Source organism: Hypanus sabinus, chromosome 20, assembly GCF_030144855.1.
Source record: "Hypanus sabinus isolate sHypSab1 chromosome 20, sHypSab1.hap1, whole genome shotgun sequence".
Lineage (NCBI taxonomy): Eukaryota > Metazoa > Chordata > Chondrichthyes > Myliobatiformes > Dasyatidae > Hypanus > Hypanus sabinus.
In genome coordinates, this window is record NC_082725.1 from 63,123,054 (window position 1) to 63,138,997 (window position 15,944).

Genomic DNA, 15,944 nt, shown 5'->3' on the forward strand with positions numbered 1-15,944 from the left:
CTTACCATGGATGGTGAACACGTCCCAGAACTTGTATTACAACCTTGCACCGCATAATAAAAATGACAAATATTGTAAAACAGGTCTCACTTTGGAATTCCATTCATTTAGAAAAGGAACAACTTTATTTGACAGATTTTAAAATCGTATCAGTGATTATCCCAATGGAAAACATTTTCTGCCCTAGAATGTGTCACAATTGTCAACACAGTTTCCACACAATCGCTCCTACAAGATTTCTAATGTTAGACATCCACAAGATTTACAACTAAATCCACACTGTGTCAAGAGATTGAAAGGTGAACAAAACAACACTTCCACAGTAAGGGGAGGGATGGCACCAAACCTTCAAGCATCCTCGTCCCCTTCTTCCTCCTCGAACTCTCCTTGCTCATCAGCCGTGGCGTCCTGGTACTGCTGGTACTCCGACACCAGATCGTTCATGTTGCTCTCAGCCTCAGTGAACTCCATCTCATCCATGCCCTCGCCCGTGTACCAGTGCAGGAAAGCTTTACGACGGAACATGGCCGTGAACTGCTCGGAGATGCGCTTGAAGAGCTCCTGGATGGCGGTGGAGTTCCCGATGAAGGTGGCGGACATCTTCAAGCCGCGTGGCGGGATGTCGCACACGGCTGTTTTCACGTTGTTGGGGATCCACTCCACGAAGTAGCTGCTGTTCTTATTCTGGATGTTGAGCATCTGCTCATCGACCTCCTTCATGGACATCCTGCCCCGGAAGATAGCGGCCACGGTCAGGTAGCGGCCGTGGCGGGGGTCGCAGGCCGCCATCATGTTCTTGGCGTCGAACATCTGTTGGGTCAACTCGGGCACGCTGAGAGCTCGGTACTGCTGGCTTCCGCGGCTGGTGAGCGGTGCGAAGCCCGGCATGAAGAAGTGGAGGCGGGGGAAGGGCACCATGTTGACGGCCAGCTTGCGCAGGTCGGTGTTCAGCTGCCCTGGGAAGCGCAGACAGGTGGTCACCCCACTCATAGTGGCCGACACCAAGTGATTGAGGTCCCCGTAGGTGGGAGTGGTGAGCTTCAGTGTGCGGAAACAGATGTCGTACAAGGCCTCATTGTCGATGGAGTAGGTTTCATCTGTGTTTTCCACGAGCTGGTGGACAGAGAGAGTGGCATTATAGGGCTCCACCACTGTGTCCGATACCTTCGGGGAAGGCATGACGCTAAAGGTGTTCATGATGCGGTCGGGGTACTCCTCCCGGATCTTGCTGATTAGCAGTGTGCCCATGCCAGAACCGGTACCCCCGCCCAGCGAATGGGTGAGCTGGAAGCCCTGGAGACAGTCGCAGCTCTCCGCTTCTTTCCTGACCACGTCCAGCACCGAGTCCACCAGCTCAGCTCCTTCTGTGTAATGCCCTTTGGCCCAGTTGTTGCCTGCACCACTCTGGCCTACAGGATTTTGTTCAACGACAGAATTAATTTTAAAATACTTTTGCTGCTCCCCAGACCAATCTGGACATCATGCCCATGCCAGCATTTTGAATAAGCATTCTATTACAGAAGAACTGTACTAAACGCCAAGGTAGATATATCAAGGAATTGGAATCCTATTCAAGCCATCTTGTTGCATAGGAATATTTCCAAACCTGTACAGTCTATTACCCGCGCTTTTCCTTGCAGGCACACCGGGTCACTGGACACTGGCACTGTGGAGTCAAAGCCGATAGTGGCTGTCCTTCCTGAAGCCTTACGCTCCACTGTGCGTCTGGGAGAGCCCAGGGCACACCTGGGTGCACCAGCTGCTTCAGATATTGGCAAGCTGGGGGACAGCAGGTCTCCCTCAGTCTGGGAAGCACCCCCCACCCCACACTGACGTTCACTTGTCAGCTCTTCGGGAGGTTGTTGGAATCACTGGCTGCCAAGCAGAACACTCCCAAGTTATGGGCATAGAGGCAAGAAAAAATTAATAAAAACGCACCTTGGAAAGATTATTGGGGGTTTTAAACTGAGAGTGAATAGCTTTCTTTCTTCATTTGGACCCTCCTGAATAGAGGGGTTACAGGGAAGGTGTCAGCCTAGAGTAGAGGGCAAGGCTATATTGTGGATATGCACTGGGCTGGTGTTACCATGGAAATGGATTAGCCAGTCTGCCCTCCAAGGAGGTCCAGAGACACCAAGAAGAACCTCGCACTCTCCCTTCCAGCTTCAACACTCTGATACAGCAGGCTGGCATCTGGGTGAGCTGGGGGCCCAGCCATAACTGGCATCTGGGTGAGCTGGGGGCCCAGCCATAACTGGCATCTGGGTGAGCTGGGGGCCCAGCCATAACTGGCATCTGGGTGAGCTGGGGGCCCAGCCATAACTGGCATCTGGGTGAGCTGGGGGCCCAGCCATAGCTGGCATCTGGGTGAGCTGGGGGCCCAGCCATAACTGGCATCTGGGTGAGCTGGGGGCCCAGCCATAACTGGCATCTGGGTGAGCTGGGGGCCCAGCCATAACTGGCATCTGGGTGAGCTGGGGGCCCAGCCATAGCTGGCATCTGGGTGAGCTGGGGGCCCAGCCATAACTGGCATCTGGGTGAGCTGGGGGCCCAGCCATAACTGGCATCTGGGTGAGCTGGGGGCCCAGCCATAGCTGGCATCTGGGTGAGCTGGGGGCCCAGCCATAGCTGGCATCTGGGTGAGCAGTGGGCCCAGCCATAACTGGCATCTGGGTAAGCTGGGGGCCCAGCCATAACTGGCATCTGGGTGAGCTGGGGGTCCAGCCATAGCTGGGATCTGGGTGAGCTGGGGGCCCAGCCATAACTGGCATCTGGGTGTGCTGGGGGCCCAGCCATAACTGGCGTCTGGGTGAGCTGGGGGCCCAGCCATAACTGACATCTGGGTGAGCTGGGGGCCCAGCCATAACTGGCATCTGGGTGAGCTGGGAGCCCAGCCATAGCTGGCATCTGGGTGAGCTGGGGGCCCAGCCATAACTGGCATCTGGGTGAGCTGGGGGCCCAGCCATAGCTGGCATCTGGGTGAGCTGGGGGCCCAGCCATAGCTGGCATCTGGGTGAGCTGGGGGTCCAGCCATAGCTGGCATCTGGGTGAGCTGGGGGCCCAGCCATAACTGGTATCTGGGTGAGCTGGGGGCCCAGCCATAACTGGCATCTGGGTGAGCTGGGGGCCCTTTCTTCTATTTCATTTTCATACATGGTAGTGGTAGACACCTTTATTTTTGTTTACACCATCACAGCAAAGGCCCATGTCCTGATCCCACTTCCTGCTGCCCGGAGACAATGAGGCTGGCCTTCATTAGGCTTTGTTGCACCATCATATTCACAGGCCTGTGAATCACCCCCAATGTAAAAAGTCCTCCATAGATGTAGTGTATATGGATTTCAGCAAGGCATTTGATAAGGTACCTCATGCAAGGCTTATTGAGAAAGTAAGGAGGCATGGGATCCAAGAGGACATTGCTTTGTGGATCCAGAACTGGCTTACCCACAGAAGACAAACAGTGGTTGTATACAGGTCATATTCTGCATGGAGGTCGGTCACCAGTGGGGTGCCTCAGGATCTGTTCTGGGACCCTTACTCTTCATGATTTTTGTAAATGATCTGGATGAGGAAGTAGAGGGATTGGTTAGTAAGTTTGCTGATGACACAAAGGTTGGAGGTCTGGCTGTCAGAGGTTACAGCGGGACATTGATAGGATGCAAAACTAGGCTAAGAAGTGGCAGATGGAGTTCAACCCAGATAAGTGTGAAGTGGTTCATTTTGGTAGGTCAAATATGATGGCAGAATATAGTATTAATGGTAAGACTCTTGGCAATGTGGAGGATCAGAGGGATCTTGGTGTCCGAGTCCATAGGACGCTCAAAGCAGCTGCGCAGGTTGACTCTGTGGCCTTCATTAATCATGGAATTGAATTTAGGAGCTAAGAGGTAACATTACAGCTATATAGGACCCTGGTCAGATCCCACTTGGAGTACTGTGCTCAGTTCTGGTTACCTCACTACAGGAAGGATGTGGAAGCCATAGAAAGGGTGCAAAGGAGATTTACAAGCATGTTGCCTGGATTGGGGAGCATGCCTTATGAGAATAGGTAGAGTGAACTCGGCCTTTTCTCCTTGCAGCAACGGAGGATGAGAGGTGACCTGATAGAGGTGTATAGGATGATGAGAGGCATCAATCCTGTGGATAGTCAGAGGCTTTTTCCCAGGGTTGAAATGGTTGCCACAAGAAGATACAGGTTTAAGGTGCTGGAGAGTAGGTACAGAGATGTCAGGACTAAATTTTTTTACTCAGAGGCTGGTGAATGTGTGGAATGGGCTGCCAGCAACATTGGTGGAGGTGGATACGATGGGGTCTTTTAAGAGGCTTTTAGATAGGTACATGGAGCTTAGAGAGGGCTATAGGTAAGCCTAGTAATTTCTGAGGTAGGGACATGATGTTTCTATGGCCATGGGCAGCACTATCAATTGAATTTACTAAAGGGAGTCTACCTCACTTCCCTGAATATCCCCCAAGCCATTGGCATTGGACACTTCCAGCCCATGAGCAGACTAAGCAGACAAAATATCCCATTCCAGAATGAGATACCTGGAGGGGAGAGACCCTTTAGTTTCAAGCAAGGACAGAAGCTCAAATTTGGCTGTTCAGCATCAGCCCTCGTCCATAACAATCGCTAACAAAGACAATGATAATGAAATAACAATTCTATTTCCAGCATAAAAGGATTCATACCGAATACAAAATTATCAGGTCTGAAAATCTGCCCAAAAGGCCCAGATCTGACAGAATCCATTGTGCCAGGCTCCAAGTCCACCAGAATGGCTCGGGGTACGTACTTGCTAACTGTGGGAGGAACAGAGTGAGAGCATTATAGAGTCCAAGTTATACAGTCAGCATCTTGTGTAACAAAAGCTAGCATTGTGCTGGATCAGAATTTTAGATGGAAGACAAATTATTTTGTGTGTAATAGGACAAAAATAAATTCCTGAGATTTATTAAAGCATAAGAAGGTTATGTCTTGATTTGCAGAGCAGAATGTTGGTGTGGCACTGCTTGTCCATTCTGAAACCCCAGTAACTGGGGAATATCTTCTCAAGTGCGATGGGCTGGGTAGCAGAAAGGCTTCCTCTGCAAGGAAAACAACGGCGGCTTGGAAGCTGTCCAAGTTGACATACTCCGCTCAGAAATTACAGTCACTGAAAAGCCACTACAAAGCCCTGGCTGTCAGTATGGGATGGAGCAATTAAAAACAAAAACACCTGCAATTAAAGTCCTCACCTCCAGCAGATGCCAACACCAAAGGAGGTAATTAACTATTATGAGGATGAAGATAAGGGTGTTAAGAAACAAATTCATAGATAGGGGCTGTATAACAGACCGGGCTCATAAGACAGAGTTTAATGGACAGCCCATCTCCTCTGGCATCAGAATATAAATTCACATCTGTTATTTTCCATTATTCCAGAAAGAATAACATAGACAAATGGCAGGAGCAAATCTTTATCCTTTTCCAGCAGGTGATACGATTGTGACTCCTGTTCTCTGCCCATGCCCGTTGATGTGCGGAGACCACATCCTTCCGAACTGAAACCAATTTTTACAGAACAACTCAAATAAACCCCAGCATGTCTCACCATTGGTATTCTTACTTGGTCATACCGCGTTATTATGTTACACAGTCACATACACCGCCATCTCCTTATCAGATTACTGCTGAAGATTCTGCACTAATTCCCGTTACTAACAACTTATGAATCACCATTACAGTCAAATTAAGATTCCTTCAAAATTTAAATCCTTCCAACAGGATTGGAGAAAGATTTTAATATTCTCAAATACCATGAGTAAAGCCCAAGGTGAGTTTTATAGGTTTACTGGATGTGGAAGCAGCAGGTTTTATATCACATGCAAAATGCAGACTTCCTTGAGTTTGAGATTTTACATCACTGTGCCTTGTAGAGAAATTTCCATACTACTTCAGCCTGACCCATTTGCTCCTAAGATAAATTTGCAGGAATGTAGTAGTGTTTGATATTAGGAGAGAATTAATCAATTTGCAATTTCAGCACAGACACTGTGGACAGAAAGACCTGGTCCAGTGCTGTCTGAGTCCATGTTCTAATTGACCCAAATGTCACACCAGTTGAGAACCTGTTATCAAGACAGTATTAATCACATGGTTCGGACAGATACATCATACTTACACAACAACGTCCCCCAAGGGCTCAATTTGTTCGTCCAGGGAGTACAGTATCAAACAGGCCTGCAAGTTGACAGTAGCAGGGATGCTACAATTTTCGGCAGAATCCTGGAGGTCAGACAGCCTGCCAATACTCACCACCAGGTTAACTCTGTAACTGGGTGGTTGGGCAGCATCTGATGTCACCATTGTTTCGACAAGGGAGAAGAGTGTTAAGGATTAAAAAAAACTAAAAACAGATGAGAAATAGACCTCCACTGCATGATACAGTGAAGTTATATTAGTTTTGTTCAGATTGACATTGCTAAATATTCTACACCATGAGGCACTGCAATACACATTAACCAAACCAAAATCCTTGTCATAGATGGTGACACTGGTAATCAGGGGAACTAGCAAAGATGAGGAGGTGAAACATACATCACCAAGGGACAAAGAAATTGGCAGCTAGGGTTTTTGATTTTGTCTCATTTCAGTTGTTTCCTAGTCCCTAAATTGCTTTACTCTGGGTTATTAATTTGATGGATGGTCAACACTGAAGAGGGCACAGAAAGGGAAATCTCAGTCCATATGGGGACAGACACCCACTCCACAAAACAATGCTGTGATGGAACAGATTGGCCGGATTGGAGCTTCCTTGTCACCTCATCAAATCGTGCTAACATATGGGTAGTAATCTGATAATTTCCCTCCTTCTTGGCCTCAGAGAACAATTAGTGATCTCCTTTGACGCCCTCCCTTTAAGGGCTTTTGTGAAAAATGGGCGGTTTTGTAGTGCAATCTATCGATAGGCTTTGCAAATGCAGTCCTTGGGATGTTACATCACAGGAGCTTCAAACCGTGCAGTGATGTGTCCCAAAGCTCCTTGGAGGGAGGGACAACACCCAGAAAAGGGCGGCTGCTTCCAATTCCCACAGGACCTTTACGAAATTAATACTGGACGGTGCCGGGAATTGAAGGTTTGTCAGGAAGAATGAAGCAAAACTGTGACAATCTCCCGGAAGAAAAAAAATGGTTGGGGAGAGGGAGAGGGGGAGGGAAGAGGAGCAGAATCTGGTACCTGCCGCCTCATTATAGTAGACATTGATTCTCTCCAGTTGTAGGTCGCCATCTCCCTGGTAGGAGCCGGTGGGATCGATGCCGTGTTCATCACTGATCACCTCCCAGAACTGGCGAGACAGAAAAGCGCACTGTAATTGTACAGATCCTCATCCTCCCTCCCCCACCCCGGAGAAGCCGCAGGACAAACTCCCCACCGTTACCAGCTAACAAAGACTTCCACTCAAGCACTCATGTTTGAAAATGCGATATTACCGGCAAGAAAAAAAAAATCATGGAGCATTGAATAGAGTCAAATATTACTTCAGCATCCAAGATGTCAGTGCAATTTTAACCAACCTTACACTGCCTATGAATGGTCCATTGTAACATTCACAGTGAAATCCTTTATATCTCATTTCCATAGTGTCCATGCAGAAATAAAGACCATTGCAGAGGCGAATCGGAGACAATACTTATTACAAATAACATTTTAAATGGCGTATTACGCGAAAGATTTTAACAAAGGCACGATTTTTGCAATCTCAGCATGAATTCATTGTCTTTGAAGCATTTTTCAGCTACAATAGATTTTTAAAAATGGAATAGTTGAGGGATGTCGTAGCGAAATACTGGGCGAACCCGCCCGAGGGTCGTACCTTGGCACCGATCTGGTTTCCGCACTGGCCGGTCTGTATGTGCACAATCTCCCGCATCTTCAGATTCACCGCTTGCTCACACTAAGCAGCGCTACCTCTCCGCAGCCCGACAAGAAACCCGCAGACTGGGGACACCGGCATTGGAGGAGCAACGGCTGGAGGGCGGGGCCTAAGTCACATATGACATGGCCCAGCCAACCACAGAGCGGTAACGTCCGTCTGGCTGCTCGCGTACTCAAGATGCTTTGGGCTTCAATGCAGGAGTTGGTGGGGTGGTGGAATATTCCAGCAAAGGAGAATTTTACGAGGATGTTACCAGGGCTCGGGGTCTGAGTCGAGCAGACTGGATTTTTATTCCTTGATGCGTAGGAGACTCAAGTGAAGTTTATCAAACCATAAGGGCACAGATAGGTTGAAGGCCGTCTTTCCCTCTGGAAGAGAACTAAAAATAGAGGGCGGTGAGAGGGGAAAGATTTGAAAAGGACGACTTCACGCTGAGGGTGGTGAACGAGCTGCCAAAAGATGTGGTTGAAGAAAGTGGAGATGGGTCAAACACAGGCTAACGGGACTAGTTTAGATAAGCATCTAGGCCAGCGTAGACAAATTGTTCCAACATGCTGTGTAACTCTATGAATATATGTCAGTCCATCGAGTTCTCCAAAAATGTCTAAATGAAGGGAGCCCTCCCGAAATGTCACTGTCCGTTTGCCAACATAGATGTTGCCTGTATTGCTCATGTGTGGAGCTCCCAACGAGCCCTACTCCTGTACTCCTGTGCCCTTCAGATCTCTCGTTTCTTAATGTAAGGAAATGAATTGGATCTGATTCCGGAGCGGACAACTTAACGCTCGGAGCAATCCTTCCAGTCCGCTGCTCTTTGCCATTCACCCTGGCTGCCAGTTCGTTGCCCCCGAAGAATTTCCCTCTGCTCCTATTTCAATTAGAACCAGATGCGATTTTAAACGCCAGGACTAGATTTCCCCCAAATATCCTTTCCACTGTTCCCAGAATATCGGAGACAACAGTCTGGTCGTGTTCTCGTAGCTTCTCGGCTGCTCCCACTACCACTTTCATGGTGGGAACCCCGCCCCACCCCGCAGAATTCACACCTCAGTAAGTGTCGGCAGTCTTGATATTTATTAATTAACGACAAAATAACCGGCTAAGCTCACAAACTCCTCCCCACCCCAGCGCGACGGGAGGCGTGGGCAAACCTCGTTCAGGAGCAGGAAGGAAGAAAAGCAAAGTAACAAAATGTTGGAGGAAAGAGCGCGGGGAACGAGACTGTGGTTGGTGGGAGATAAGCGCGTCCCGGCGCCCGGAAAGGGGAGAGGGGTTGAAGGAGACGCTCCGTCCCAACCCAGAGCAAACAAAGTGGAACAAGCATGTTATTTGATTCCTCGGTCTGCACTGCCAATGATAAGACTACAAGACATAGGAGCAGAATTAGGCTCTGCCATTCAATCATGATTAATTTTTTTTTGTCTTCCTCAACCCCATTTAACCATAGAACCGTAGAACATTACAGCACAGTACAGGCCCTTCAGCCCTCCATGTTGTGCCGACCCATATAATCCATTTTAAAAAGGTACTAAACCCACACTACCCCATAACCCTCCATTTTTCTTTCATTCATGTGCCTGTCCAAGAGGCTCTTAAATACCCCTAGTGTTTTAGCCTCCACTAAGTCATTCCAGGCTCTCACAACCCTCTGTGTAAAAAAACTTACCCCTGATGTCTCCCCTAAACTTCCCTCCAATAATTTTGTACATATGCCCTCTGGTGTTTGCTATTGGTGCCCTGGGAAACAGGTATTGACTATCCACCCTATATATGCCTCTCATAATCTTGTAGACCTCTATCCAGTCACCTCTCAAAGGGTTCATTGGGGAGCAGGTGCGCCGGTAAGGTTGTGTTAGAAAAAGCTCGTTTGGTGCCATCGAATGCCCTGATCATGTCCGCTGATGACTCAAGCATGTGATTGGGGGCATTGCTTTTGAGATCACTGAATCTGAGGAGCTTAAGCAGTTCACAGAATGAAATAGTGATAAAATTTATTACACCTAAAAGATCTTGCAGTTCTTTGGTAGTGTTGGGCAGTGGGAAGTCCATAATAATGTCGACTTTTGACGGCAACAATGTCGCATATTCTGTGGCAATGCAGTGGTTGAGAAGACAACCAAAACTGGCATTTAGCAGGGTTAGTAATCCACCATGCTGGCTTAAGCACATGAAAAGCATGCAGAGAAGAGGTAAGCGTTTGGTATTAGATGTGATACTGACAAGTACATTGGTAAACAAAAAGAATATACAAGTCTTTTAACATAGAGTCCATTATTCGCTGGGAAGTCTGTGGTGCATTTTTCAGCCTAAGTGCATATACAGAAATTCAAATTTGCCCAATGCGGTTACAACAGCAGTTTTGGGTATGTCCTCAGCGCACAGGCACCCGATGGCAGCCACCTAACAAAGAAATTTATCTGTGTAAACGTGCCGAAAAGTCTTGAACATGTGGGACCAGGTAACGACTGGGGGTGGTAGCCTCGTTAAGGTGGTGGTAATTGCTGCACGAGTGGCAACCACCATCAGGCTGAGCAAACGTGGAGGGGTGAAACCCGAGGGCTGTACGACCTGTGTACAATGCTGAGTATTTATGTAAGAGCAAGCTTAGCCAGCTTTTCCGAGTCCAGTCTACATGAACTGGCGAGCCAGTTGTGGGAATATGGTGCTCGACCCCATGCTTTGTGACTGTAGAGATACATGTGGGCTTGGTGAGATTTGAGGACTCACCCAGCAGGTGAGTGAATTCACATGTAGTGGTGCATGTGCTAGGCAGAGTCGTCATGAGGATCTTACTGGGGGTACACAGTATTGACCGAAAGTCACTGGTGTCCACAAGCTGGCAGATCGTAAAATCTTCTGACAGTCTTTTGGCGCACAGGAAATCTGCACCAAGCAGAAATCAAGCAACCTTAGCCAAGACGAAGTCCCATGTGCAGTGTTGTCCACAGAAGGAGAGTGTCATGCTTCGTGTCTGGATCCTGCTGTCGTTGGCTGCTGCCCGCGAGGGTCCGTTGGTCTCTGCCGTGCTGGCAGCACACTCACTTGAGCGCTCATGTCACACGGAAAGCATCGCCTTGAAAGGGTGTCCATAATGAACAAACTTTGACCCTAGTGGCTAGAACCCACGGTGTTTACAGATCCCCAATGTGTGGCACTGATGAAGTTGTGTGGTGGTCAGCACTTCTTGGCATTCACGCATGGTAAAAGCAAAGACCTGGCATCGTCAGGCTTGGAGCCATGTGCATGAGTCTGCTGGAGACTCTGCTGACAGGGCAAGGAGGAGGAACGATGCATCTCTGCCTGGCCATTTTACCTCCCCATAGTCCCTCATGGGTCTATAAGCAAAAGCTGTGCAAACTTGATCAGTCATTTGTTACATAACATGTTCTTTAAAATAAAACAAGGATAGTGCCTGTCGTGGAGAGATAGCAAGTGGTCCATTAGTTTGGAAGGCTTAGTGTCACCCAGGCTGGGAAAGGAGAGCAACTATTTGACACACTCAGACTCAGACAGTCCAAAAGTCTGGAATAGGTGAGTTTTCAGAGTGACATACTTATCACGTGCAAGGGGTGGGGGTCTTCTAGTAGACTCATCACTCTGGCTGCAGTGGAACTACTTAGTACAATTTGTTGTTGTCCATGTGATTTCTCGCAGTATGAACTGGGCTCCCACTTGTGTAAACCAATTGGTAGTGTGCTACTCCCAAAACTCCAGAGGCTGCAAAGCGACTGCATTGGTTGAAATGTCAATGAATAACTCTGAAATGATTTGAGATGTTGGGGTAATCAATGTAGGATTTTGTGAATAAAATATACCAGAGTAATTTAATGCTTAACAAAAGCCACAGTCCCTTACTTCCATTACAAACAAACCAAAAAGTTGCCTTACACTGATGTCATTACATCAGACACCATCTCTTAAAGTGAACATAATTTAATGACACTGTTAATTATGTTGAACAGTTTCTATTATGAACAATATGGGTTATCTGTCACCCATTATATTACCTTACACTGCTACCTCAATGACGCTGCTTCCACGGACGTCTGAGGAGAAATGCAAAGAGTTACAACCTCTGAGAAATTCTTCCTCATCTCCACTGAAATGGCAAATCGCTTGTTCTAAAATTCTGCTCCTTCCTGGCATCCACATTATCAATCCCCCTTTGTTTCAATTGAACCGCCTCTCATTCCTCTCAACTCCAATTGAGTATTGGCATAACCTGCCCACCTTCTCTTCCTATGTCAGCACTTTCATCCAGGAGTTAACCCAATGAACCTTCTCTCCACTGTGAAGTTGCATCAAAATTATTTGCTCAATCCTCCCTTACACTACAAAATCATTCCTAACTATTGACTTCATGTTTTAATGTTCTATGTCAAACACAATTCCAAATTAAAATAAATCTATTTTACCTGCATATGATCCATATTCTTTTATTCCCTGCCTATGCTCTTCTGGATCTGCACAGTTGGACTAATTTCCAGTGGAATGCTTTAATTCCTTATATTCATTTCTAATTATTATTTGATGTTGCTCTCCCTAATTTATCTCAGTCCCTCATTTAGTAAGAACCTAGCTGTAATCTTCATGAAATGACAGTAGTGCAATGGTTTGACAGTACCAACGATCACTAATTGGGATTCAATTCCTACCACTGTCTGTGAGTTTATATATTCTCACCATGACTGTGTGAGTTTCCTCCTGGTGCTCTAGTTTCCTTCTATAAAAGCCACATCGTAGGCATTCTACAGATTTTTTCTCTTGTGATCCAGCACCAACCTGATTTTCCAAATCGACCTGAATATTGAATTCCCCCCATGGCTATTGTAACATTGCACCTTTGACAAACCTTTTCTATCTCATGTTGTTCTGACGCCTTCAACTCCCATCAGGGTCTTTTACCCTTGCAATTTCTTAGCTCTACCCACAAGAATCCTACATCTTCCAATCCTATGTCACCTCTATTTGATTTGATTTCGTTTTTTAACCAGAGTCACTCCACATCCCTCTGCCTACCTGCCTATCCTTTTGATAAAACATGAATCTTAGTTAAGCTCCCAGCTATAACCTTCTCTCAATCACGACTCAGTGACGTCCACAAAGTCATTCCTGCCTATCTTTAATTGCGCTACGATATACTTTATTTCGTGCATGCGTTCATTCAAATATAAAACCTTCAGTTCTGTTTCAAACACCCTTTTTGATTTTGACCTCCCCCCCACACAACTCATTCCACTGACTGCAATTTTGCCCCATCATCTGCTTCCTGAGTCTCACTACACACAGCCTCTGCTTGTAAGTGAACAGCCATATCCTCAGCCCATCGCACCAGTTTCCATCCCCTGCCAGATTAGTTTAAATCCACCCCATCAGCTCTCACAAACCTGTCCCCAAGGATATTGGTCCCTTTTGGGTTCAGGTGTAACCTGTCCCCTTTGTATAGATCAAACTTTCTCCAGAAGAGATCCCAATGATCCAAAAATCTAAACTCTGCTACCTGCACCACTTCCTCAGCCACATCTTCACCTGCCAACTCATCCTATTCTTACCCTCACTGGCAAGTGGCACAGGCAGCGATTCCGAGATCACCATCCTGGTGGCCTTGCTTGTCAGCTTTCTGCCTAACTCTCTAAAACCTCTCTTCAGGAACTCCTCGTCTTTCTACCTATGTAATTGATACTGATACTTACCTAGACTTCTGGCTGCTCACCTTCCCCTTTAGAGTGCCATGGACCCGATCTGAGTCGTCTCTGACCCTGGCACCTGGAAAGCAACATACCATCCAGGTGTCTCTATTCTGTCCACTCCTCTGACTATGTGTAACACCTGTGTAGTGCTTATCTTGTCTCGTGTGACTGGTCACCACACTCCCTATAAGAAAAATCAAATTACATAGTACTACACTAGGTGCTTGTAGGTTGTCAGAAGCTCTAGGTATCGGAAGGAGGCCGTGAATAGAAAATAGAGAAAACAGCATATACAAAATATTTACGAGTAAGAACAATTCAAAATTGCAACATTCTATTAGGTTCCAAGTCTCCGATATCAAACAAAACCAAATTCCTGTTTAGTTAAAATCAGTGATATTTATTAGAATAACCCTTATTACTAATTTCTCTAACTCATTAGATCTAGTGTTATTTCCTATTTAAAGGTTTACAGACTAACCTTTCCTTTTTAGTTATCCCTAGTTAGTTAGAAGACTAATTGAATTCCTATTCTGAAGTATTATGGTTAATTTCAGATTCAGTTCAAGTCGGATTGTCTTCAAATTCAAATTATATATATCTTAACTCCTTTCATGACAATTCTCCAACATCACAACTTCTAAACAATGTAATTCTCGTTCAGTAACTTATCAAATTCTTTGCCAAAATAATTATTTCTTTCAGAAAATCAAAGACAGATCCTTCGAATGAAAATTAACTTGTCCATCCAACCGTATTAAATCCTCTACATGATAAAACATTTCGTTCCCGCGCTGGTTCTTTGATCTTGGGTGGCTCGTCAGCTTGTTTCATTGGATGAGCTAGTTGGTGATACGTGGGAAGTTGATTCACAAACATATACAGAAAAATCCTGACCAGATCCCCTTGGTGTGATTTAACAGAACTAATTCCCGGTTACACGTTAGAGACGAGTGTCTCTGCCGATATTGTCTTGTTACAGCCGTAGCTTCAATAGATCTTTTATCGCTATAATCTCTCCCCCAGGGCTTTCACCCCGAGGTTATCAAGTAAGGTAGAGATACTTACTACTAATTTCACTTTTAACAGTTTATATCTTTAGTCCTCCTTCCCTTATTGCCAGAGACCCAGCTGCTGTGGCTCAGCCCTGGTAGGTTGTCCCCACCCCCAACAGCATCCAAAGCAGTATACTTCTCATCCAGGGCAACGGCCACAGAGGGACTCTGCACTCGCTGCCTATTTCCCTTCCCTCTCCTGACAGTCACCCATTTCCCTGCCTCTTGCATCTTAGGGGTGACTAGCTCCCTGTAGCTCCTATATATCATCTCTTCAGTTTCCTGTGTGAGCTGAAGGTCATCGAGTTGCAGCTCCAATTCCTTAGCACATTTTCTGAGGAGCTGGTGCAGATGTGGTTACCTGGGAGGCTGGAGGTCTCTCAGAATTCCCACAACTCACACAAAGAACATAATGTAGCCCCTGGAGTCATCCTCCTTGCTCTAATGATGCACTAACAGGCGAAGAATTAAGAAGAAATTTACTAGATACTTACTTTGCCCAAGCCTGATGAGCCAAAGCCTGCCCACTCTGCTTGTCCCTACCTTATTTTTACTTGCCTTTGCTAATGCATGAGGCCTCCTGTGATGGTGCTGCAGGGTGATGAATCTGTGGAATTCAGGCCAAGCTATTGGGTATATTTAAAGTAGAAGTTGTTAGGCTCTTAATTAATCAGGGCATCAAAGATTACAGGGAGAAGGCAGGAAATGGGGTTGAGAGGGTAATAAATCAGCCATGATGAAATGGCAGATCAAACTTGATGGGCTGAATGGCATAATTCTGCTCCTGTGTCTTATCATCTTTAAAAAACTCTGATTAGCCCACATCTGGACCATTACATACCGTTCTGGTCACCCCATTATAGGAAGAAAGTTGAGGCTTTGGAGAGGCTGCAGAAAAGGTTTACCAGGATGCTGCCTGGATAAGACGGCATGTGCTACGAGAGGCTGGACAAACTTGGGTTGCATTCTCTGGAGTGATGGAGGCTGAGGGGAGATCAGCTAGAAAATTATACATTTATAAGAGGCATAGATAGATTAGACAGACATCATCTTTCTCCCAGGTTTGAAATGTCAGAGTCATTTCGAAGATTATGTGAGGGGCATCTTTTTACAGAGAGTGGTGGGTGCCTGGGGTGATGGTAGTGGCAGACACATAGGAGAGGCATGTTAATGTGGGGAAATGGAACAATATGGACATTATGTAGCCAGAGGAGATTGTTTTGATTGACTATTTGATTTCTAATTTTATTTATTGGTACCGCACAACATCTGAGTGAAGTTT

General features: G+C 46.4%; 1 protein-coding gene across 3 annotated transcripts; it reads right to left on the reverse strand.

The window, feature by feature from the left end:
- Nucleotides 1–102: 102 nt before the first annotated feature.
- On the reverse strand, nucleotides 103–11,944 carry LOC132378593 (tubulin beta chain). Of its 3 annotated transcripts, none has more exons than XM_059945654.1 (4): nucleotides 11,925–11,944; nucleotides 7,218–7,326; nucleotides 4,690–4,800; nucleotides 103–1,409 (listed from the first exon to the last, which is right to left on the reverse strand). In XM_059945654.1, exons 3-4 carry the CDS (start codon nucleotides 4,748–4,750, stop codon nucleotides 349–351), a joined length of 1,122 nt encoding a protein of 373 aa, XP_059801637.1. In that variant the 5' UTR covers nucleotides 4,751–4,800; nucleotides 7,218–7,326; nucleotides 11,925–11,944; the 3' UTR covers nucleotides 103–348. The 3 variants fall into 3 exon arrangements, with proteins under 3 accessions (XP_059801637.1, XP_059801636.1, XP_059801638.1); XM_059945653.1 differs by lacking the exon at nucleotides 11,925–11,944 and adding an exon at nucleotides 7,855–8,145; XM_059945655.1 differs by lacking the exons at nucleotides 7,218–7,326; nucleotides 11,925–11,944 and adding an exon at nucleotides 6,162–6,267.
- Nucleotides 11,945–15,944: the final 4,000 nt, after the last annotated feature.